The 23,616-nt window shown below is 57.7% G+C and overlaps 6 protein-coding genes across 6 annotated transcripts; 4 read left to right on the forward strand and 2 right to left on the reverse strand.

Moving 5' to 3' along the window:
• Nucleotides 1–107: 107 nt before the first annotated feature.
• COCSUDRAFT_55471 (hypothetical protein) lies at nucleotides 108–7,954 on the forward strand (the record flags this gene model as incomplete). Its single annotated transcript, XM_005651951.1, has 21 exons — nucleotides 108–290; nucleotides 447–540; nucleotides 677–804; nucleotides 910–1,074; nucleotides 1,389–1,521; nucleotides 1,636–1,824; nucleotides 1,925–2,112; nucleotides 2,256–2,343; nucleotides 2,513–2,681; nucleotides 3,013–3,165; nucleotides 3,341–3,575; nucleotides 3,776–3,987; nucleotides 4,099–4,291; nucleotides 4,576–4,746; nucleotides 5,200–5,406; nucleotides 5,682–5,840; nucleotides 6,129–6,357; nucleotides 6,805–6,915; nucleotides 7,207–7,413; nucleotides 7,594–7,631; nucleotides 7,766–7,954. 21 exons carry the CDS (start codon nucleotides 108–110, stop codon nucleotides 7,952–7,954), a joined length of 3,441 nt encoding a protein of 1,146 aa, XP_005652008.1.
• A 244-nt stretch (nucleotides 7,955–8,198) lies between these two features.
• Nucleotides 8,199–8,555, forward strand: COCSUDRAFT_32014 (hypothetical protein; the record flags this gene model as incomplete). The annotated part of the gene is made up of 1 exon (XM_005651952.1): nucleotides 8,199–8,555. One exon carries the CDS (start codon nucleotides 8,202–8,204, stop codon nucleotides 8,376–8,378), a length of 177 nt encoding a protein of 58 aa, XP_005652009.1. The 3' UTR covers nucleotides 8,379–8,555.
• Nucleotides 8,556–9,397: 842 nt separating this feature from the next.
• Nucleotides 9,398–12,726, reverse strand: COCSUDRAFT_39129 (hypothetical protein; the record flags this gene model as incomplete). Its single annotated transcript, XM_005651953.1, has 5 exons — nucleotides 9,398–9,633; nucleotides 9,839–10,172; nucleotides 10,327–10,464; nucleotides 11,003–11,722; nucleotides 11,887–12,726. The coding sequence occupies 5 exons, from the start codon at nucleotides 12,724–12,726 to the stop codon at nucleotides 9,398–9,400; spliced, it is 2,268 nt and encodes a 755-aa protein (XP_005652010.1).
• Nucleotides 12,727–13,778: 1,052 nt separating this feature from the next.
• Nucleotides 13,779–15,412, forward strand: COCSUDRAFT_11197 (phosphate acyltransferase; the record flags this gene model as incomplete). The annotated part of the gene is made up of 4 exons (XM_005651954.1): nucleotides 13,779–13,999; nucleotides 14,164–14,292; nucleotides 14,620–14,826; nucleotides 15,130–15,412. 4 exons carry the CDS (start codon nucleotides 13,779–13,781, stop codon nucleotides 15,410–15,412), a joined length of 840 nt encoding a protein of 279 aa, XP_005652011.1.
• Nucleotides 15,413–16,322: 910 nt separating this feature from the next.
• Nucleotides 16,323–21,709, reverse strand: COCSUDRAFT_45875 (hypothetical protein; the record flags this gene model as incomplete). Its single annotated transcript, XM_005651955.1, has 14 exons — nucleotides 21,362–21,709; nucleotides 21,163–21,268; nucleotides 20,908–21,074; nucleotides 20,606–20,813; nucleotides 20,299–20,422; nucleotides 19,799–20,084; nucleotides 19,360–19,534; nucleotides 18,867–18,955; nucleotides 18,548–18,721; nucleotides 18,198–18,351; nucleotides 17,746–17,946; nucleotides 17,192–17,410; nucleotides 16,802–16,987; nucleotides 16,323–16,574 (listed from the first exon to the last, which is right to left on the reverse strand). Exons 1-14 carry the CDS (start codon nucleotides 21,469–21,471, stop codon nucleotides 16,323–16,325), a joined length of 2,451 nt encoding a protein of 816 aa, XP_005652012.1. The 5' UTR covers nucleotides 21,472–21,709.
• Nucleotides 21,710–21,931: 222 nt separating this feature from the next.
• Nucleotides 21,932–23,206, forward strand: COCSUDRAFT_55476 (hypothetical protein; the record flags this gene model as incomplete). Its single annotated transcript, XM_005651956.1, has 4 exons — nucleotides 21,932–22,042; nucleotides 22,392–22,609; nucleotides 22,776–22,916; nucleotides 23,119–23,206. 4 exons carry the CDS (start codon nucleotides 21,932–21,934, stop codon nucleotides 23,204–23,206), a joined length of 558 nt encoding a protein of 185 aa, XP_005652013.1.
• Between the last annotated feature and the right edge of the window lie 410 nt (nucleotides 23,207–23,616).

Raw genomic sequence — 23,616 nt, forward strand, 5'->3', positions numbered from 1 at the left:
TGGTGACTTTGAAGGTGAGTCATCACGATGCATTGACCCAACTCACACCTTGTAAGGGTGGCACTCATGAAGCTACCGATCCACTTGTGTATGAGAGGTCTCATATCATGCAGGTCCAGGTGATGGACATTGTGGAAGACTTGATCCGGGCTGGGCAGCCACTGAGGGCACTGCTCACCTACTTGTCAAATGCATCTATTGATGCAGCCCTCTTCCCTTCCGAGGATGATGCTGCAACCTTGCAGCAGAGCGCTCAAAGAGTCTGTCTGGCCTGCTACCAAGATCCCAAGGTGTGCATGCATGCATGGGAGCCATGGGGTCATGACACTGCAATGCACATATACACACAAGAGTGCTCCCCAGGATGGGCCTTAAGATGTCCGCTCTGTAGAAGAGTGAAGCGCAGCCTTGTTCATCTGGTGCCTGAGATCTTTTTGTGTATGCAGGTGCTTGCATCAGGCGTGACTCTGCTGGCCCTCTGCAAATTGCCTCCCTGGCGATTGCAGGTCGATGTGGCAGTTCTGCGCCGCATCAAAGAAGGTAAGACCCACAACAGAATGATATGGGTTCGTCAACACCACGTATCTGATAGCAAGTACATATTGATGACCATTTCTATGATATTGTAATGCAGAGGGACTCGTGGATGACCATGCACTTACTGGAATGGCATCAGGCTTGGCTGAGGCTAGCACAGCAGAGCCTGACTCCCTAAATGCAGCTGCGCAACCGATTGCAGATCAGTTGGCAAAGGCTGTGCTCTCAGCAGAAGCTGCATCGGCTCCTCAAGACTCTGCAGCAAAGGTGAGCTTGTCATTCTGATTATCTTAGCGCTGTGTTTTCCTATGCCAAAATCTTGGAGACAAAAAAATGCTTCCTGGAGGTGACATGGCCTGTGGTGTTGCGCAGAGTGCAGCGCGTCAGAAGGGAGCGCATGAGTGGGTGCTTTTAAGGGCCTTTTGTGAGCAGCATGGCCTGGAAAAGGATGCAAGCCGGATGGTGCATCTGGCAGCCGACAACGACTGGGTCCACTTCCTGGCAGAAGCCTCAGCGGACAGCTATCCATACCAACAGGTCCGCAATTATCCCTTATCCTTCAAACGGCAGGAGATCCTTCTCTTGCCGATAAGTTCTTAATGACGGGCACAAAGCAATAATATATAAGGAGTCTCATTGGAGATCAGCCCCGGCTGGCGGGGGGCAGTATAAATACTGAGCACCGTGCCCACGGTTGACTGGGTCTTGCTTGGATCTGGCGAGTCCATCAAGGGGTAGGATTTCGGCAGCCTTTACTGCAGCTTGTCTGCAGACGCACCTTGCTTCTGGCAGGAAAAGCGTGTAATATTAATGATGATAATTGGAGATCAGGCTTCTCCCCTGTTGTGCAGATCGTTGGGACGGCTGTGCAGCATGTTGAGGATAGCAGCCTGCGGCATCACCTGCTGCACGTGCTTCGGGGCTTGGCCCCTGATCAAGCAACTGCACCACCCCCTTCGGCCTCTGCACTCCCGCAGAGCGAAGGTAAGGCGCACAACAGCACAGCTGCATCATCCCAAAACTGATCAATTACAGTTTGTGGTATGTGCTGGCATTCGCAATGGCAAATGCACCGACTCTTTCAAATTAACCCAACAGGTCTGGAGCTTCTGGATTTATTGGCGCAAGTCGGGCAGCTGGACGATCCTCCGGGAGCGCTGCTTGCTGCAGCCCTCATGCACAGGTGGCCCATGCTGGCGCTGCTGGCTGCCTGTCACGGCTGCGCACCGCTCCGTTGCCTGGCTGTGTGGCTGAACGCCACGCTTGGCAAGAGCAGCGCTGATGAAGGTGCGCATCAGTCATGGGTGCTTGCAATCTTCCTACCATAATCCAAAAGCTGTTGAAGCATGTGATTGGTACCTAGAACAATATGGTGAGCTTCTTGCAGGTGAATATGGGGGTGAAGGAGGAGCTGAGGCAGAGAAGGAGAAGGCAGGCGAGGTGGAGACCAATCGGGCTGCAGCGGCCTCTGCCCTGCGGGCAGCATGCAGTCAGGGCGCCTTCAAGGCGGCCATCGAGGCTGTGCAGCTGTTTCTACCTGGCTGCCCCCTTGTCGGGTGCCTGCGCTTCCTGCAGGTCCGCCTACTCGTGCGTCATCGTCTTTTGAAGCATTGTCTCGCGCGGTGCAGAACACACACCCGAAAGCCTCACGTGGTGTTTAAGCCCTGGAAATGGTGTGGGATGGACCTGTCTCACATGCATGTGGGCTGTCTGCGCAGTGCGGGGCGGGCTGCAGGTACCGAGAGATGGAGACCCATCTTGAATCTCTCACCCGCTCAATGACACCGCCCCCTGCCAGGCGTCCAGGTGTGACCCTTTGCAGCAGTGGCTTATGTGCCTCCGTTTCCTGTGGTAGCGCAGAGGCACTGCTGATGCGGTAAAGTCCAGTTGCGTTCAGCACGTGCATGATATGAATGATGGAGCATTGCATTGCTTGGCTTGTGTTATGGCGTGATCAGAACCTTGTGGGACGCAGGGTCTGCTGAGGGGGAGACAGAGGCGGCCTGGGTGATGGCTGTGACGTGGTCAGTCGCGGACGAGCTGCTGAGGAGCGCTGCCAGCGCCTGCGAGCGCCAGGTCCTGCTGAAGCGCATCGTCTCCCTCGACCTTCCCGTCCCTGGGGGCAGCGGCAGCGCCCGTTACGGGTCCGTTCTCCCCCAAGCAAACACCTTGGTGTTGCCTTACACAATATTTCTGCAACACTCAGAGTTATATATGTACACATACCGCAGGGCATGCAATCTGCTTGCAATACATACCGCAGGGCATGCAATCTGCTTGCAATATAAATGGTTAAATATTCTCCACCCTCTTGACACCCTCTCAATGTGACCCTGACCATTTGCATCTTTTCTAGTCTTCATTGCACATTCCCATGATTATGCCAAGCCAAGTGGCCTGTGCTTATTTGCCTGTTAACCTGTAAGGGATGAGTGGAAGGCAATAAAGAGCAGTTGTCTGTCGCAACATGTGCAGGAGGGTGCATCTGCTGTATGAGCTGCTGGGCGGCGAAGCAGAGCCATTCGTGGCCTGGCCTGACACCCCCAGCGAGCGCATGCCAGTCTATGCTGACGCCGGCGCCGCTTTGGCGCACATGCTTGCAAAGCAGGACTGGCAGAATGCCCGAAGGTACACATTCAAACACACTGCTCCATTCTTGTTGCCAGTGGTCAAAATGCACATGCAAATCAAGCTCTAGAAAGTTTCAAGCATCTTGAAGCTTGATCACTCGTGCAGCCTGCTGTGTTTAATCTGGTAGGCCAGACTCTGAGTAGCTGAGTTTTGAGCGCATGGTGGTGCCCAGGTGGGCGGAAGCTACAGGGCAGCAGTCACAGCAGGTGACTCTGGCGCAGGCCGCTGCGGTGCTTGCCGACTGGATGGAATTGGCGTGGGGCGAGAGGCTGCGCGAGGGCGTGTGGCAGGACATCCATGCGCTGTTTGCGGACAAGCAGCTGCCCCCGCTGCTGGCTGCGCGCTTCCTGGTGGAGCAGGCCGCCAGCCTGGCTATCTCCCCACGCGAGCAGTTCTCCCTACTGCAGGTTGGGTCTGCGGATTGCTTTGTCATGAAGTTCTCTATATGCATCGTGACGTGCCTTGAGTTTTGTATCTCCTCACCCCTGCCTATTGATGATGAATTGAGAGGCGAGGGTGGGCGTGTGAAACTCGGGGCATCCATCAGTCCATGGCCTGCCCTTTCTTGGGAGGACCCTTCCTGAAGGAGTATCTCTTGATGGTGCAGGAAGCGCTGACGTGGCTTGAGCAGGAGTCATGTACAGCGGAGCCACAGAGTGGGCTGGTGCGGGCGTTGGCGCGCAGCCTGCAGCTGCTGTCTGCCCGGCTGCAGCTGGATGGGCAGCCCGCGCCGCTGCGCGCCGGGCCCCTCATCGCGCCCTGGGCAGCAACTGCATTTGATGAAGAAGAGGCCGACGCGGATTCTGCACCTGCGTCAAGGTGCCTGACCACAATGTGTATCCCGAGCGTGCATGTCTTCTGCGCATTTGACCTCTTATTGCACCGCTCCTCAAGGAAATGTGTTGAGAGATGCAGTGCCCTGCTTTTCAGGGGTAAGGAGAGGTCTGCGAGCGGTGCAGTGCAAGCTGCAGCAATGCCTGGGATTGCAGTCGAAGGAACAGATGGGGAAGGTGAGAAGGCTGCCGTGGACGCCACACTGGCCGCTTTGCAGCAGATCCTGGGGATACCCGGCCCCAAGGAAATCACCGCCGCCGTCCGAGCACAGCTGGAACAGGGCAACGTGGTGGGTGGCCTTCCTCGCCGCCAAATAACCGTTGTGGTGTGATGCCTTATGGTCAAGACCTATATTCTCTGTAGATCTTACTCATTATCTGACGAGATGTTCCAGAGCCCTGTGTTGGACATCCTGATACAGGTAATCCAAATGATCACATCGCTAATCTTGATAAGAATGAGAACAAGTGGTCCTGTACGGTCCGCAGTGCTGAGAGTTCAACGCTGCTGTCGTTACGTTTCAGTGCCCTGTACCGGTCATGCTTAAGATAGTTTTTTCTGCTGTGCGCGCAGGCGGGTGCGAGGGCGCTGAGCCGGGAGCTGGCGTCGCCGCCGATTGAGGTGGTGCTGGTGGAGGCGGCGGTGGCAATCATCCGCCTCTGCCGCCCGCCCGGCAGCGCCGAGGAAGGTCAGTCCGTCGCGCAGGTCGTCCCTGCCGCCGTAATGAGCTTCCTACGCCGCCGGGTATTGCCCCATCAATTTGTTTTTGCCACAACATTGCCTTCAACAAATATATGCTTGCAAGTATATTCAAATAATGCACCAATCTCATTCAATGGGGTAACACCTCCTGCCAAGTGTAGCCCTTGAGTCAATCTCACCGGTCCAACATATGACGATACTCATCCTTCCAGACCAAGAGATTGCCCACCTCCGGCATGATCCCATATGCATACCTGCTTGTAAAATGTCTCATCAGGACAGGTAATGCCATCACTCTATATGACCCAAGCACGCACAGTTACATGTGCACCTGCATTGACAGACAGCCTGCAGGTCAGCTAGTCCATATTGAGATGCACCTGCCGCCACATCCAGCTAAAGGTATGTCCAGAAATTCCTCACAGGGTGTACCGCCCAACGCACTAATACTCCTTCTGACGGAAGCTGACTGTTTCTTTGTGCTGGCGCGCGCAGGGGCAGACGAGGGTGGATACTGCAATAGGAGTGCTGGAGGCGCTGCAGGCGTGTGCGGGGCGCGGCGCGGCGCGGCCGGTGTGCGCGCTGGCTGTGGCCAGCTTCCGCGCGGCCACGCTGCTGGGCATGACCTGCGCGGAGGCCGCCCGCCTCGGGCCCCGCCAGTCCCTCCAGATCCTGCTCATGAAGGGGCCCGCCGCCGCCCCGGTGCGCTGCTGTAACCCAAGACACCTGCTCGTAAATCTGGATCGTGTGGTTCTGCATGGGGATCACCTCAGCGACAGAGCAGGACATGGGAGAGACAGGTTTGTTCAAATGTAAAGACACTTTCTTTGTTTGTAACAGTCCACTCGGGCGAGAATTCCTTGACAAAAGTCGTTTTGCCGGCTGCATTGGATGGCAAGCAAAGAAACCGGCAAGAGGATTTTGACCCTCTCACATTGGGAGCCATGAGTAATAGCCGGGAAATATTTGCGGCGCAGACGGCGATAGAGTATGCGGCTGCGTACCAGATGTCGGTGGAGGAGACTGCGGACGTGCTGGCGGACGCATTCCTCAAGGGCCTCCTGGCCGCGCACCACGACGCGCGCGCCGAGTCAGCCGCCGCCTGGACGCCCGCCGGCTTCCTCAGCTGCACCGAGGTGCGCCCCTCGCTGTGAGGCCCACGCACCCTGCCGGTGCACGTGGCAAGTGCGTAGGCAAGCTGCGCTCCCTCAAAACAGTCATGTCTGTTGGGTTTTAGGGCGTCAATTGGTGGAGAGCAGCATGCAAGTGCACTTTCCTCGTGCAATGGCAGACTGAGTTGAGTCCACCACACAACGTACATTGAGAAAACCAATGCAAGGCCTGACCCTTGCATGGAACCAAATACGGATGAAGACGTGCTGACTTGACCTGGCTGAGTCAACGCGGCTGACCGGACCGGGCAGGGGCTGAGCGCGCCGGGCGTGCTGGGGAGTTCCCTGCTGGCGGTGCTGCTGGAGCGGCACGGGGCGCTGCCGCCGGACGTGGAGGCGGGCCTGCTGCTGGGCGCGCACGCAGCCTTCGAGGCCGGCGGCGCCGCCGACGCGCTGGACGTGCTCGTGCAGCTGGCCGCCGTGGCCGCGCGCGCATGGGCCGCCGCCCGCGAGTGGCGCCCGCTCGTGCACCTCGTCGCCGGTGCGTCTGTGTGCGCGGCTGTGACTAGCGCTTCCCGTGGGCGCCGGGAAAGTCTGCTGGTGGCTCTGTACATAATGCAATGTGAATGGTTATATTGCGCGCCGAGGAAGTTGGCTGATGGCTGCGTGATTGTGTCAATGGCCTGTCATGATCTGCGTCTTTTCCAGCTGGAGGGATTATCAAGCTGGTGGGCGTTGGGGGGCTGATTGTGCCGGGCATGGGTCTCCAAGGACGAGCCTGCCCCAGGACAGGGTTATCCGCCGGGTCACCCATGCCTTCCACAGTCAGTCTTGGCAGTTCCCGGCCCTACTGCGAAGGCAGTCTGCTTTCCAGCTCAGCAGGCAACGGAGTTGCCTGTCAGCAGAACAGGGGCCTGTATTAGCGGCCACATCCAGCAACCTCACAACTGTCACTTGCATGATAGTAACGGCGCGGCTGGGTGCGCAGGGCTGGGGCAGTACCAGGCAGTGCGGGCGGGCATGGACCTGCTGGTGCGCGCGGACGCTCTCGAGCTGCTGCTCAGCAAGCGCGCCGGCAGCGGGCCCTCCGGCGACATCGGTGTGTTTCCTCCCACAATTCCGTTCTGGGTCTTCCCGCCTTGTATTGGAAGCAATTGAAGCCTTCCAGATGCGTATTGTGCAGCCCCCCTTGGTAAGAAGGGGGGACTCCTCAGCCTTGGCGCGCATGGAGTCCCCAAATTCTTGGTTATCAGCCTGATTGCACATCAACCACGCACTGATAGCCACCATGTGCTTGGTCATCCTTACGAGCAGGTGCAGGAGAAGTGAGCTGGTGTGGAACAGCCTTGGTGCCATCGGCATACTGCTTAATCTAAAGTCACTGCTGCAGGGGTGCGGCTGTGGAGGGCAGCGGTGTTGGCAGCCATCCAGAGGCAGCGGCCGGGGGACGCAGAGGCGCTGTCGATCGCGCACCACCACTTTGCATGCACCCGTGAGATGGCCGCCGGCCTCCACGCTCGCGCACGGGCAAGCAGCCCCTTTCCCTTACAATACAACACACCTGCCTTCGCCAAGTTGGCAAACGCCGCATACAGCAGTGCTCTTATCCAGAATCTCCCTGCACATGGCTGCCTATTGTGCAGCGCTTTCAATGTTTATGCAGAATGTCGTCCCCATGGTCGCCTCTTCTTCAATTGCAATTTAGCTTGAATTTCTAGAACCAAAGCCCCTCCGCCTGCCGTCCCACCACCCTCTGCTGAGGTCACTCATGGCGCAGATCACCCAGCGGGCAGCCAGGAAGCTCTCGACACAAGAGTGCTTGTCCATTGTGCTTTGCTAAACCATTGGGCAAGCACACTTTGTGTTGTGGATGTCCCTGGCTAGGTTACTGTTTCACCAGTGTCACTGCACGTGCGGTGCTTCATATGACATGGGGTGTGACTTTACAGGAGAAGGCAGAGCAGGGGTTGAGGGGCCGCCCGCTGCGGCTGCAGGACTCGCTGGCGCACCTGGATGCGATGGGTTCCGCACTGGCGGCCGCACGCGCATTCTGCGACGCGGAGTGCGGCTTTGCTGCCGCCGACGCCGCCAGAACTGCGGTCAGACTGGGGCAGCAGGCCCAGTCGCCGCCCAGATAAGCAGGCGGTGTCCCTATATGAACGATAGAGGTATGCAGGCATCAAAGCAGTGCGCGCGCCAGGGAGATGAGAGGAAGGGCTGCCTCGCAAGTGCACGTCGTGCAGCAACAATACAATGATCCGCAACCCAGGAGCACTACATGACACTTTTGCAAAGACCACTTTTAGACTTGTGACTTGCGCCTTCCATGGCTGCCCTGAAGTTCTTTTCTCCTTCTGTCATGCTGACCAATTTTTTTGCCACCAAATGGCTTTCCCTTCTGGGCCTCTGCAAGTCGCCGCTGACTGCGTGATATGCATGTACTTGTTTGGTCGGCGGTTGTTGATCAGTAGAAGTAGTACTGTAAATGTATTCTTTCGCCCTCTTGACATGCATGGCAGAGGCTCAGACATTGTTCATGGGTGCTGCCTAACAGTTAAGTGACGAGGATTTCTCCGTCCAAGGCCCTCTGAGATCATCGTGATGAGATCTAATGTATGTGTACACTGAGTGGCGTTAGGCGATCAGTCTATGCTGGAACTTTGGTGCGTGAGAAGTACTCACTGAGTACATGCCATGCAAGTGCGCATAAGTAAGCGAGGCAATTACGTTTGATTGGGCATCCCAAACGTAACACATCAGCTTTACACCCCATCAGCTCTGCTGCTAGTAAGGAATATGCAATGATCATGAGTACTGAATAAGAAAGCAACGGTCCCTATGCTAATATGGGGGCAGAGCAGGAACAAAAGACCCTAACTTAGCACACAGACAATTGCATGGCATGGCACAGCAGGAACAACACTCAGATTGTCAAGTCGATATCCTTGATCAATCACACTTCTGGTACCGTTGCAAAATGAATAACAACTTCCGCAGTCCTTTGAATGAATGAAAGGGATACACCGTTGACTATTTCAGGGCAGGCCAATTGGAAGAAACACTTGCCCTTCAGGCATGCAGCAATGCTGTGATACCCGGACAAACCCATGTGCAGTCTTCTGCCCCTAGGGAATGAGATGGGCCTGCCTAAGGTTCTATTCAGTAGAACAAATGTTTATGATTTCCCCAATGCGCATAAGTAGTGAGCTAGCCCCCGTTCAAAATCAAAATGCTAATCTGGGCGACAGAGCATGACAACTCCTCTTGTGTGGGCCATGGCACCCAGATTTGCATGTTGCCGCCAAATTCATTATTGGTCTCTCCCAAGTCCCCGCAAGCACACAATCAACGTTGCAGACACATACAGTGCCTGATCATTTGCTGGCAGATTGCCTCTCCCAGCCCAACATGAACGCAAATCTCTCCGATCTGTGAAAATTGCTGCGGCATGCAGAAAATGCAGATGAACTAGCACAAGGAAAAAAACTCGTGCTTGCAGCTTCTTGAAGACGACAATATAAAAGCCAGAGCCACACGAAAGCCGTGCTTCACACGAATGTAAAGAAGTAGAGGGAAAGGGGTCAGTGCGTGCCCCCTCCAATAAAGCAGGACAGCCACTGGCCAAATCCCTGGCGCTCCTTTTGCTTTTTGGGTTCTGCCTTTTTGTTTGCTGCCTTTGCAGGGGTGCTCCTGCCCCCTCTCTTCATGGCTGAGTCAACAGAGTTCAAGCTCTTTTCTCGCGCTGCTGCCATCCTCTTTGCCCGGCACTCCGTCTCCAGGGTGAGCTCTGCTGCAGCCAGCCACGCCCGCGTCCGCCCTGCGCACACACCATTCACATTCTTCTCATTCACCGTTGCAGCATTGTCAGAAAGTCATGCCACAATACAGCAGATTGCATGCTTCCAATCCCCTCAACTTCAACACACAGAACCCCTGCACAGCGCACCGCAGTGCAGCAGCAATGCTAAAAAATGTTGCAATGTGGCAGGTGTGAGAAAGCAAAGGGGCAGAAAATATCCCACCATGAACATCCAGCTTCTCCTTGCGCGCGTGCATCTTCTGCTGGGTCTCCAGGTCGGCCAGAAGCGCCTCCGTCAGGCGCGGGCCGTTGGAATTGCTGGACCCAAAGCTCGCTTCCCCGCTCAGCCTCACACTTCTGCTGCCGCCGCCGCCCCCGGCGCGGTCCCCAGCCAGGAGCGGCTGCCGCGCAGATGCCGGCCCGGCCTGCGGCTGCGCGCGGGAGTAGCCGCCCGCGCCGGCCGCAGCCGCCGCCGCCTCGCCAAGCCTGCCGCTGGTCTGCTCGCTGCTGCGCTGGCCGCTCAGCCGAGGACCCTCCACCTGCGTCCAATTCTCTTCCTGTCACCCGCGTTTCAAAGACAGATCAACATGCACATTGCATTGCAGAAGCATTACGTCTTAAGGCCAATTGTAGCTGTGCCTGCAATCCCTCAGGAGTGCAAGTGCCAATCAAGATAAAGGCTCTAGGCAAGGCTGCAGGCAAGGCGCTCACCTGGCCAGGTGGCATGACAGAGGATGTGTAGGGTGAGGAGAGCTCTCGCTCCATCCTCGAGCCGTCCACTGCAGACGCAACCGAGCGCATGCCGCTATTAGGGGTCAGCGCGGTATTCAGGCTCAGCCCCGGCCACACCTGCAAAACACGTACACCCATCTCAGCGCTGCATGCTTAGTGACTCACATTTCACGCACAGCACGGTGTGGCACACGAGGAGGGCTGCAGGAAAGGTGCTCGCAACACGTCGTCTAGAGTGGGCATGTTGAGACACGCAGATGGGCCTCGAGGGAATCTGGGAGCAGAAGCTCTAGATCTGGCTGTGGGAAGGGGTTTCTAGTGAGCCAGTAGGCGTGCCTTGTCGGCGCAGTCGGCCTCGGTGCGGCCGCAGGAGTCGCGAGCGCTGTCGTCGCGCAGGGAGGACTTTGGCAGCTCGCCGCTGGTCGGGGCGCTGCCCGCCTGTGCGCCCGACGACCACGGCGCCGTCGCACACTTCCCATTCCCCGCGCCCGCCTGCAACACAGCCACCAATCATGCCCAGCTCAAGAGGCCTTCCGTTGCCCTGGAAGCACAGGACATGTCCCCCCACAGCACAGCGTCTTGATGGCACTGTCTTTATGCGAAAAGAATGCCTCGGGCACTCATTGAGGTGAAAAGTGTGTTGTAGGGGCCGCACCTGCGCGGCGGACGGCCCCGGCGCGGCCTGAGCGTCCAGCGATTCGCGCGTGCGGCGGCACAGCTGCACCACGCTGGTGCCCAGCTCCGCCTGCAGCACATGCGCGCGTGCATCCGCCTCCTCCGCCCCGCGCAGCCCCATCTCCCCTGTCTGCCCCTGCGCGCCGCCCCTGCCCGTATCTACCCCTCTGCTGCCACGCGCATTCTCCCGCGCAGGCGCCGGCGACGCAGAAGTCAACGGCTCCAGCCGGACGACCCTGAACGGCGCGGAGGGAGCCTCCGGAGCCTCCTCGTCCCGGTGGTATATTGCGCTGTCTGTCCGCTCGCGAAATGTCGGCCGCCCCAGCCTGGCCGCCCCGCGTGCCTCGTCCGCCAGTGCCGTCTGCAAGGTACTGCTGGTCGCAGGGCTCGCCGCCGCATCACGGCCGGCTGCCCCAGCGGCGCTGCCTGTGTCGGGGCGGACATATCCAGCGGCCCAGCTATCCCTCTCATAGCGCACGGCACTGCCGGCCGTCGCCTGCCCGGTGCCTGCTGCTGCCGCGATATCTGCGCTGCCGCCGGCTCCGGCCGGCGCCTGCGCTGCAGGGGCGGCTACCGGCTGGTCCTCCCAAGCGCTCGGGCGCGGCGTGTCGGGGGCGCCCCAGGAATCGCCGGCGGCCGCGGCGGGCGTCCGATCCCGGCTGCTCATGGGCAGCTGCGGGCTGGACTGCACGCTGGCTCCCTGCTCACACCACCCCTCTCAGTTCAAGTGCTGTATCGTTATGATAAACTGAAGCAGCAGCTCCTTTATTAAGACTAGAGCACCAGCTCGTTTACAATACAATATCCATGCAAATGTATGTGTTGAAATTTCCTGACAACAAGTGCACGTTTCAAGGGTGTCACCTGTGCGAGCATGCTGAGCGTGACAGAGCCGCCCTGCAGCGAGGGATCGGCATCGCGGCCCACGCCCAGTGCCTCCTGCAGGGGCGAAGGCGGCGGCGATTCCAGCGGAGCGGCAGCCGCAGCGGGCGAGCTGAGGGTCGAGGAACGCCCTGCCGGGCAGCCGGGCACCTCCAGGCTGCCCGCCCAGGACTGCAGGCTCGGCGCGGCCGGCAGCCGCCCGGCCGGCGCGTCCCCCTGCACGCTGCTGCCGGCCCCCATCGTCGTCTGCAGCGCGGCCATCCCGGTGGTCAGCATTGGCGACCACATCGAGCTGCTGTCCAACGAGGCCTTCTGCTCCCCCGAGTCCCCATCCAGCCCCACGGTGCTCAGCCCCACTATCCCCCCCTCGGCTGCGCGCAGCTGCGGCGGCAGCGGTGGCGGGGAATTGGTGTCTCGCGGAGGGAGCGCGGGGGCCGAGGGCGCGTCTCGCTGCCCGCTGGGCCCCGTGTTGAAGAACATGGAGGAGGGCGCAGAGGCTGGCATGCCATCGCTGGTGCAGGGCCCCATGTCACCCTCGCAGCTGGAGCCGCGCTCAACCTCCGTCTCGGAGCCGAGGCGGAACATCGACAGCTGCGACATCTCGCGCGATTGGTTCATGGGGCTGGTGGGGGTGGTGTGGGGGCTGCCTGAGATCTGAGGAGACTGCCTATTGGACTGTCGCTCTGGGATGGCCCCCATGGCATGCCCCTGCTGCCACCAGTCTGGGGGGGCTTCGCTGGAGGCCTGCGCGAAGGCGCCCAAGGGCGGCCAACACAAGCTCGCGGAGGCTGCTGCGGCGGCCGCATCTACTACTTGCGGCATACCTCTTTTCTGCCGCTGGGCGGCAGGCGGCCTTGATCCGCAGGAGTGGCTGGCTTTAGTTGACCCGCCTGCAGACAGAGTGCTCCGGGTGAATAGACATCACAGGAGGCTCCTTTTTGCATCCTGGAAGGGACCAACCCTCGCCAGAAGCCAGGTAGCAGCTGCTCAGGTGTTGCCCTCTGGCATGAGACATCCAGGATATCTGCACTTCTGGCGATCAATGATATGTATGAGAACATTACGCCGAAGGAGGTCACAATTCACGCTTTCACAGACCTCTGTGGCCTCGTGACAAATTTAAGTTAGGTCCTGGGAACACCTCCTTGGGTCCCAAGAGGCACAGCTGGCCTAGAAAAGGCTTCCAACAGCAGCTATTTACTATATTAAGTATCCCGTGCACTAGGAGCAGCCTCAGGAGAGAGCACCTGAGGTGGGCGTCCGTCATCAGAAGATCCAGCCCTATGCCCGCTCCCTCAAAGGCCCCAAGGTGATTCCTGGCAAATTAAGGCCGGAAAACTACGTCCCAAGGAGTGATAATCTGAGTGGTAGGCCAAAATGCAGTCCTGTGCTACTTTCCCGAGACTTACTTGATGTAGTAGAACCAAACTTGCACGACCCCAGTACGAAGAAGCAAACCGCCGTGCTTGAATCAACGGCTCAGGCTCTCAAGCATATTGAGAATGTCATGCGGGAATAGAACGCATGATCCGCAGTGAGCCTTGATCGCGATGCAAGGATCTGGCGGAACAACGACCGCGCTGCGCCGAGCTGGCAGGTGACTCATTCTCACTTTAAGCAGTAGGAGTCGAAGAGGAAGGAAGATTGAATCTTTCACCGGCCCATCAGATCGAGCAACTTCTGTGTATACTAAGTCGTAATTCTTGTAGCTAAAAGGCTGGTATTTTCACGGCACCTCGGCTTCCTTGAACAAGTGCATCTCATGACTACATCCTCCGATCTATGGGCTACTACTCATGCCACCGTATTGTCTTCGTAACACCTATCATTGATATCTCATTGAGCAGGAGGGCGGTGCAGACGCACTAGTCTTGATGGACTCGATCTGTGAAACTGATCCTCTTGACGGGGTGCCCATAGATGCGCCGTGGGGAGATCTAGGTAGAAATTTTACGCTAGGTCTAGTAGCTATAGGGAGCAAGTTTGTGCTCAATGTGCTCAACACCACGAGGATCACCAATGTTGAAGGCATCGAGGAGGTAGCCAATAACAGGCCCCCTGGCGTTGGCCTGCTGACAGTCTGCAATCACACCAGGTGCGTGATTATAAAGCCTCACCCGAGACATCCAAGCTTGCATATACTTTGCCGCTAGTGGGATCACCAACAAAGGAATCTGGTGTCTTTCGCCTGTAGCCTTTGTCAATATTTCCGTGCCCAACATGTGCATGCGGCTCGTTGATCGTCATGTGTCCTTGCAGTACAATAGATGACCCCGTCGTGCTCAGCGCCTTGCTGCCGTGGAAGTTCTTCTACACAGAAAGCATGCATGGGGGCAACCGGTGGTCTCTATGCGCCAAGGAGATCTGCTACCGCAACGCCTTTCTGGGGTGAGCTTCCTCAGCCCAGCAACCTTTACCCCCTATAGACACCAGCAAGGGACTGTGCCGGGGCTTCAACGGTTAAACGCCCAGCAGGGACATGGTTATTGGAATTGACTCTTGTTTCATGTCCGTGTAACCAGATGTTTCTACACCTTCCAGACACCTAGCCACATCTTGCTAGGTCAGCCTACCCGTCACTCTCCAGCGCCGCTTTTCCAGGTCACGTGATCATGTTTGTGCACAGGGGGTACTAAATATTCTAGAGTCCCCTGGACAGTAATGTATTGCGCCCCCTGAGCTGCATGTGCTGAGGGTGGTTGTGTGGCGCGCCAGGCAGTTCTTTCTGAGCGGCAAGACGCTGCCGATCGAGCGGGGGCGGGGCCTGCAGCAGCCGGCGATGCAGACGGCGGCGCGGCTGCTGGGGCGGGGGGACTGGGTGCACGTGTTCCCAGAGGGCCGCGTCGGCTATAGCGGCCGCGTGCAGCCCTGCAAGTGGGGCGTCGGCAAGCTCGTCTGCGACTGCGTCGCTGAGAGCGGCAGGTTAGTCACATTTCCTCTTCTTCCTTCTGCTCGTTATACAGCTGCCACACATGCCTGTGCATCAGAGCTCTGCCTCACGCATGCTTCCAGAGGCCATCCTGTGACCCCGTGAAACCCCTGGATCCGAGGAGGGTGCAGCGAATTTTCCTGGGGATGCATGCATTGCACATCATGCGCTGTGTGTGAGAGCAGGGCTTCTGCATGGCTCTGCTTGTCTAGTACAATAACATGTGGAGGTGTTGACTTACAATGTGCAATTGTTGAGCAAGGGGGTGGTGAGAGCAGATCTGTGCACATTCGCAGGAACCCGGTGATTTTGCCCTTCTACCACAGTGGGATGGGGCGGGTTATGCCGGAGCATGGGCGGATTCCGCGGGTGGGCCGCCAGGTGGACATCACCGTTGGGCAGCCCCTGGACGTGTCAGACCTCACCTGCCGCTGCGGCCAGCCCGGCACCGACCAGAAACAGGCGCGCCACCTGCCCCATCCAGCTCACCTGGCCGACCTTTCTTCGCTGTCGCCTTTTTTTGCAGCGTGTTTGCAGACGCACCCTGTCTCTGGCAGGAACAGCATGGCAACATGGTAAATGATATGATAATACTGAAGTTGGCGCCTCTGCGACTCACAAGTCAACAAAGCTGATCGGCGCCCCAGGAAGTTCAGAGGGGCTGGCCAACAGCATGGCACATCTTGCATGGACTCTCTTAGTGCGCGCACAGCATTAATGGCAAGGTGTTGAATGTTCATGTGCTCGCTGTGCAGGTGTGGAAGGACATAACGGAGCGCGTCTGCCAGAGCCTGCAGGAGCTGGAGGCGGCATCTCCTCCCAACGCAAACCAGTTGAAAAAGAAGAGTCTGACACAGGAGGGCATTGAAGCTGATTTGCGCAAGAAGGATCCTGTGCTGCCAGAGCGATGAGTTGCTCCTGCAGTCATCGGTGTGGATGAATCTGGATGCAGTGGTAAGAAAATGCGCAGTTTAAGGGCACATGCCCTTTTGACTAACATGTCTTTTCATGTTATTTATCGCACACCGCATGTTCATTGAATATAAATGTTTGTTAAGCTGCACAGTGTCACTGGGTTTGAAAGTTTTCATGCGTTTTATTAGAACAGGAATTTGTCAAAGATGGGAGATAACCCACAACGCATGCACCCTCATGACCCTGCTTGTGGAAATTGGTGGTTTAGGAAGAAAGGAGGAGGAAATGGGGTTATTAGATCATAGGTCATTAGCACTATGCTTCTTACGAAGATGCCAGCAGCAGTGTAAGCGAAGATGCACCTGGGAGAACCTTGCCTAATTTAGTTGGCACCAGCACGGTGGCACCAGCCCATTCTTACACACCCATGCACGCAAAGATTGGCACTTTCAGCAACCCTGCAGTATTCCTGTTTGTTCCAAGTCAATGTTTCATCCTTTGCTCGAGTTCGGGCCCCACTTCTGCACCCAGCTAGCAGCACCATACAGTGTGGTCCATACTCAAATTGGTCTTGCTACAGGGATGCTTCGTGGCTATAGGAGCTGTGGTCATGGCCATGTTCATAGCCGCTGCTGGGGGACGGGTGGGGGTCTTCCTCATAAGGTTCGGTGATGACTCGCCAGATGAATGCCAGGGTGTGCCAGCTCAGCCGCAGCGCTGTCAGCAGCACTGGGATCCATATTAGCGTCTGCACCTCGGCCAGGCACATGCCCCAGGGGTTGCGCATATTTATGCCACCCCTCTTTCGCAGCACCTCCTTTGCATGCTGCACAGCAAGACACTCTTCATCAGCAGAGCAGTCTTCCTCACAGAATGCATGATGCGCGAGGGTTTCTTGAATAACGCCGCAGGTGCGACCCCAAAAGCTGCCTCTGTGGTACCTTCTAGCATAGGGTATGCACAACTGCAATTGACATAAACACCGTTCAAGCACATAGGATATCAGTAAAATCAATTGTCTGGCAGAACACAGCAGAATTACAGCCGCAGCACCTGCACAAGGCCTCCCTGTGCTGTCTCCTCCTCTGTGGCAGGCCGGTCGAGACCAAGGGCACCGTTGGCCGCTTCCGAGGCGTGCACGAGAGCGCGCACAAGCCAGGCTATCTCGTTCGACGCTATGGGCCGCCGCAGCGGGTCTCCCCTGTAACCCAGGTCCTCCCGTCGTCCCAGCCTTAGCGCCTGAACATGACAGAACGCAACATTACTCGCGGCAGTCCATTCCTGGAGCTTGTCACGATCTGCTCTGCAGAACCACTGCACAGTTGCAGCCCTGAAAATAGGCCAGTGCAGTCGCTATATCATGCCCAGACTCCACCAGGGCTCTATGGAAGCCCACACAGACCGCCGCTTGCCATTCCAATCATACTGAACGAGAAGACACACCCGGACGTGCGGCAGCGGTTGCGAGGCGGCTGCGGCGGCGCCAGTCGGCTGCGTGGCGGTGGCCTCAGCGGCGCGCATGGGCAGCACGGCGGCGGCCAGAGCGCGCACATCGGCCAGCAGCGAGTCGCGCCCGGCCCCGGCCGCGGCTGTCAGAACCTCCTGCGCCTTTGCGGCCGCGCCGCCCGCCTCCCGCGAAAACATCTGCAGCTCTGGCAGCGCCTGTGCAGCCAGCAAGGCATCCTTCAGCCCGCACGGTCACAAGCTGACAGGTGACGCGGCTGCCATGCAGTCTCGAGCACCTTTTAAACCCGTGCAGCCCTTATCAATGCACTGGTACTGGGGCTTTTACGTGCACGCACATTTGCAACAGCAAGACTGAGCGCCACGTTGGGGCTTGCTGGCAGAACTCGTTGCAGTGGAGTGAGACTTCCTCAACACTTGCCACTTTCAGCAGCAGGTCCTGAGCATTTACAATGGCGCGCTCTCGGCGTGAGCAGCGTGCCTTGGCAAGGCAGAGGAAGGGATCCAATGCTTCCCAGGGAGGGAACACTCACAGAGGAGGTGGGAGACCCGGCGGATGACGTGGCGAGCGCGGCGGCTTCCCAGTCCTGCGCCTGCTCAGCCAGGAAGGGCAGCAGCTCCGCGTAGGGCCCCTCCGGTCGGCGGCCGGGGTGCTGCAGGAAGCGTGCGTAGTCGTCCTCCACCGCCGCGATCAGCTCGCACAGCTCCGGCGCCTGCGCGAATATCAACAGCACCTGCGCAGCGCCACACCCTCTGCTTCAAGCATGTGTTGACACAAATGAGCGCTGACAGTCTGGAACATGTCCAGCTATTGAATGCTCTTGCATCAACGAAGGTCTCAGAGCAACGCGGGCAGAGCTATGCAAGAGGTCTCGACTCAATTCTTTTACTGCCTCCGCATGAGGTCAGGAGTACCCAGTACCCAGAAGCCTGTAAACCCACACAGACCAGCATGCTGCAAGATGTACAGCGCAGAAGGGCGTACCCGCTTGAGGCCCTCCAGGGACTCGTCGCAGCGGAAGGAGACGCGCGAGCGCGTGAATTCCAGGAACAGCGGCAGCAGCAGCGAGTAGAAGGGCATGTTTGCCAGCACGTGGGACTGCCACTGCGCCCCGCTGAAACGCCCCGCCGAGGCATCCCTGCGCAGCGTGAAGACCATCTCAAGCTGATACCCAACACCAGATAATCCCCAAGCACGCATGTGCATCATCGTGGCGTATCTCCCATGAACATGGTCCTTCTGCCAATAAAAAAGAAGCCTGCAGCCGCTCGCTGCGCATCCTGCATTTATGGCACGCAGCCCACGACGCACGCATGGACGGCTGGAGAGCGCACCCTTGCTGTTGCTGGGGTTCTCCCGGCGCGCGGCGCACGACAAGCTCGCCCACGTGGCTGAGCTGCCGCCTGAGCGCCTGCGGGGCGCCCCCCGGCGACGGCTGCGGCTGGCCTCCCCCCGAGGCCGCGGCCGTGGCGCCGTTCGGCGGCCACCACGGCGCAATATATGCGCACCTGCGCTCACACCACCGCCGTCATGATAAAAACCAGATGATCGGGCACAACCCTGGAAGCCCAACTGAAAGACTGGGGGAGACTTCTTGAGAGTTGTGCCGTTGGCTGAACAAGAGTGAGTTCTGCAGAGCATGGGGCCGCTCACCAGAGGTGCACGATGGGGGTGACGGCGCGCTGCTCCGGCCACTGGGTGAAGGCCCTGCGCAGCAGCCGGTACAGGTTCCGAGCGAACGCCTGCGCGCATAGCTCTCTTAAAATCCTGCTGCAAGGGAAAATTTAGGGGAGCTGGGAAAGACAAATGATTGGTGAAGAGGAGGAAGGTAGGGCTCCACCTGTGCAGGAGGGCGGGCGGCTGCTCCAAGACTGGGCGGCAAGTACGGAGTCCCTACAACTCGTGGCACCTGCACAGTCCAGATTACTGATCCCTTCATCACATCCTTGGATCCATCACAAAGATTTCTTACACATTTAGCACTCCTCGGCGCTGGGCAAGGCACAGTCAAGAGCACTGGTGCAGCAGTGCACGTTAGAGCACTTCTTTGCTATTCTATTGATTCCCGACCCAAATTTTCAAGCTGACACTTCCATCAACATCTTGGTAGCTTCCTTGATTTGTCCTGCATCAAGTCATGACATACCTGCATGGAGACGAGGGGCTGCACTGGAGACAGCGGCAGCCATGCTGAGGCGCCGGCCTGCGCAAGGCTGTAAGCACCGTCCTTGCTGCCGGGCGTCTCCACCGACACAACGTAGCGCGCCAGCACCACCAGAGCCCCCACCAGATCCTCGCCGGGGGGATCAAACGACACCGCCCTGCAGCCCATCCAAAGCACCATGCAATTTCCTATGTGCACCGTCATCAATCCAGCCGCCATCATCCACAAGACAATCACTTGGCCACACAGCCATGCCCGCAATGAATGCCCTGCAAGATGAATCAGCGATCTTGCAGGGCTTAGAGACCACCTTCTGAGCTCTAGTTTGAGGTGATCTCTTGACATTGGAGAGATGACCTCACTGGATAACAGTGATCAGATCAAAAGAATAGAGAATGAGGAAGGAGGGGCCGAGAAGGACCTGAGGGAGGAGGATCGTGCGGAGAGGAGGCCGCCCCAGCTGTCGTTGAAGTCCCGCCAGCCGTCGCGGCCGCTGCGCGCATTTGGCGTGTTGGGACCGCTGCCGCCGCCAGGCAGGGGCGCTCCGGGCAATGGGCAGTCGCCGTCGGCCATCCAGAACTCCATGAACACCGACAGCAGCAGCTCGCCACGCGTTGGGTGCTCCTGCGCGGCCGGCCGAGCAGCCGCCGCCGCCGGCAAACCCATCAGCATCTGCGACGACCCCGCTGCTCCCGACCCCCGCAGACCTGGCGCACAACGCAGACATAACAAATGTAAGATGTACCGGGAAAGGAGGGATGGGGTGCCGGTCAGCCAACAATTCTCACAGATCCGGGCCAATCTGACAGCTGAATTATTCACCGCGCGAGCCTCGGCAATACTCAAGCAAGGTGGTCGGGGACAGAAGCTGCTCACAGCAGAACGTCCATGACAGTGCGAAGGATTCTGCGGGCTACGCACCATTGCTGCGGTCTGCAAGCCTGCTGGCATCGTCACGCGGCAGGAAATCCTCCAGATACAGCCGCAGCAGGCGCAGGTAAGGGTGCCCCTCCACTGGCTCCTGGCTCCTCGTCAGCCCCAGTGTCTACGAAAGTATACAAGACGTCAGCTTTTTACACATTTATGTAGCCATATCCTTCACATATACATGGGACAGCAGGCATTGCCCACTGGGTTGATGTGGGCCTTCTTTGCCCAGTTATAGATTGAGAATAATTCTCAAGACGGGAAGGTCCTTGGAGGGACATAAAGGGGGGCACTAAAGCACCTTTTTGACAGAGCCGAAGGAGGGGTTGAGGTGGCTGTAGAGGGCGGCGCGCGTGGGTGCAGCGAGGGACTGCGCCTGGCTGCCGCGCAGCACATAGAAGGCCATCCAGAAGAGGAAATAGGAGAGCACGTTGAGGTGGATCTGGGTGCGCCCTTGCGCGTCCTGGAATATGCGGCCCCTGTACTGAGGCCAGCGCTCCAGCTCCTGCCTGCTCAGCACAAGACAATTGTTTTTGTTTCCCTGTACGGTGAAACAATGACAGGATAGAAGCCGAAGGTTGGGGCGAGAATGATTGCGTTTACCTGCCCCCCTCTGATGCAAGAAGAAGCTGCGTGTGTGTGGGGAGGCGCTCTAGGGGGAACATGAATTTGATGAGCCCATCAGCATCCGCGCTGTGCATGGCCCTGAACAGCTTGCCGTGGGGTGAGAGCAGGTCCTCAAGGGCTCGCGCATTGGCCTCCTCGCCACTCTGCGACAGTACACATGATGGTAATCATCTAACATACTGCTCATGGTGGTCCTGAAAGTAGAAAGTGCAGAGTGTCTATGATACACACTGGACTTGCCTGGGCAACTTGATCCAGCCAGCTGGATCCATCATAGCCAAAAATCTGCTTCAGGAGCTGAGAAAAGCACTGCTCGAAGAATCCACGGTAGTTGTCCCTGGTGCATAGCAAGGTCCTTTCTAGCTATCATCAATGGAGCAGCTTGTGATGCATGGAGCAAGGTATGGACCATGCCACCGAGCTCGCCCACCTGTTGGCGTCTAAGCACAGCTCAACAGCCTGGCATTTCTTGCGAATGGCCCAGCGGCTTTCAAGGGCCTGATTCAATCCAGGGAAGGTTGTATATGCAGCATCAGACATGTTGATCCTTGGCCTCTAGATTCAATTTATCCTCCTCCAGGTCTTGACTAATATGTGCCAATACCGTCAATTATCTCTCAATATTTATGAATATAGGTGACCATCGCCATAGGCCAGCAGGTGGTGATGGAAACATTTTCACAGCTCCGAAAGTGGAGAGAGCACCAAGATGAATTTTGTGCTATATGACGGGAGCCCAAATCCAGAGATCTACGTGCTCTCAATGACAAGTTCTCATTATCGTTTTAACGAGGGGCAATTCACGGCACCAAGGACTCCTGGTGCTGCCCATTGCGGGCAGCGCACACTGCCCAAATTCGGGTTCCGCCGACCACCGCATTCGTCATCACTAGAACGGACGTAGCAAGATTTCCACCTTGGACATTCTTTTCTGCTAGGGAGTGCGTGTTGGGGAATTGGGAGGATCCTGCAGTCTAAGAATGGCAGCTGTGTGACCCTGATGCCACTAAGGGTCGTGTCGCTCCCACTGGACTACGAAGACGTGGACTTCGATGCCGTGCTGGATCTGGCTGCGCCCAACATTCAGCCTCGAGGGGGTCTATCCGACAACGTCATCGGCATGCCTCTGATATAAGTAAGAGTCTTCGTCTGGGACGCAAAGTGTAGTACAATAACATGGTCCCGTCGCAAGGGGTCCATTGCATGTACATTTGTCTTGAAAGCCTCTAAGCGAGTTTCTTGGTAGGATCATAAAAGGTGCCCCCTTTGCAGCATTTCTGATTGCCCCTTCCGAAAAAGTCCAGGCCATTTGTCTAAGTGGAAAACCTTTGGGTGGATGGCTGCTGTAAATGCAACCTCTTTGGTCTGAGGGCCTAGATCAAGGGCACGCCACAATAAGAGTTGTTTTTGAATTGCTGGTGTGCATTTCATGCAATCTGACACATCATCGCGTCTTTCAGGATCAGGAGCCGGGAGGCAGGGGAAGGCATAGCAGCCGCAACAGAACCGGCCAAGGCCTGGGGAGCACGGACTTGCCTGTGCAGCGCAGGCAGCCCAGAAGAGCCCAGAGCAGGCTCGTGGTGCCACTCGAGCAGCCGGAAGCAAGCAGCTCAGATGGGAAGGAACCTGTGCGAGGCAGCGATGCTGACGGCCTGAGAGCCATCAGGAAAAACAACCGGTAGGCAAATGCCTTTGTCTCCATCTGTCCTCTTTTATCTCACTGCTTTGTTGAGCATGCAATGCATGCCATGCATGCCCCTCGAGACACTGCCCGTTCTGGTGACGATTTGGAAGGTTGTCTGTCAAATGCCTGTGCATGACATGGGCTGATCTGGGCCGCGCAGGCGCACGCAGCAGAAATTCCGGGACCGGCAGAGAAATCACAAGCTGGCGGTGAGCGAGAGCCGCGCAGAGGAGCTGCAGCGGGCGCTCGACCGGCTGAAGCTGGAGAGATCGGCGGTGGCAAAAAACCAGCGGCTCCAATGGTTGGTGGAGAGTGCCCTTTAACCCAAGCAGCTGCCTCGCACAGGGAGTGTTCCTGACAAGGTGCGAGACAGTCCCCGCTGGCAGCTGTTGGTGACCATGGCGCCATGATGACCATGGAATGGAAGACTGCTGGGGTGGCTGCAGGCCCGTTGACAGCAGCAGAATGGACAGATTCTCACTAGCATTTTGGGGCTGCTGCAGGGGATTGGGCAAATTCAGCAGGAAGAGGCTGTCGGCAGTGGCGGAGCGGGCACCAGCGCTGGTGCTCCTGCCACCCACCTCAGCATAGGCAGAGGTGCGTGCCCATTGCAGCCTAGCTTTCCATGATCAAACTCCTCAAAGCAGTGCTTTCACTGCTGGATCAGACGGCCCTCTGCCGCAACACTTACAACTAGAGTCCCTTGCGCGCCCCTCGCCCCCGACCGCCCTGCACCCCGGCCGACACAAGAGCTTCTTTTCTTCATCGTGATTTTTTGTGTCAAGTGTGTACGATGGCATTCAGAAGATCAGCATATCCTGACCTGGAGTTCGGACTGTGAATTGTAGGTCTAGGGTAGGGAGGGCCACATTAAATCCCATGTCGAGTTGGGGTCGGGAAAAGGCCACAAAAGAAGAACGCCGCTCGGCGAACATATCTCGTGCGTCACGCGGTAGAGACTCTACCGTCAGCATAGCACCCATTTGAGCCCACCACACAAA

This window comes from Coccomyxa subellipsoidea, assembly GCF_000258705.1.
Source record: "Coccomyxa subellipsoidea C-169, whole genome shotgun sequence".
Taxonomy (NCBI): Eukaryota; Viridiplantae; Chlorophyta; class Trebouxiophyceae; family Coccomyxaceae; genus Coccomyxa; species Coccomyxa subellipsoidea.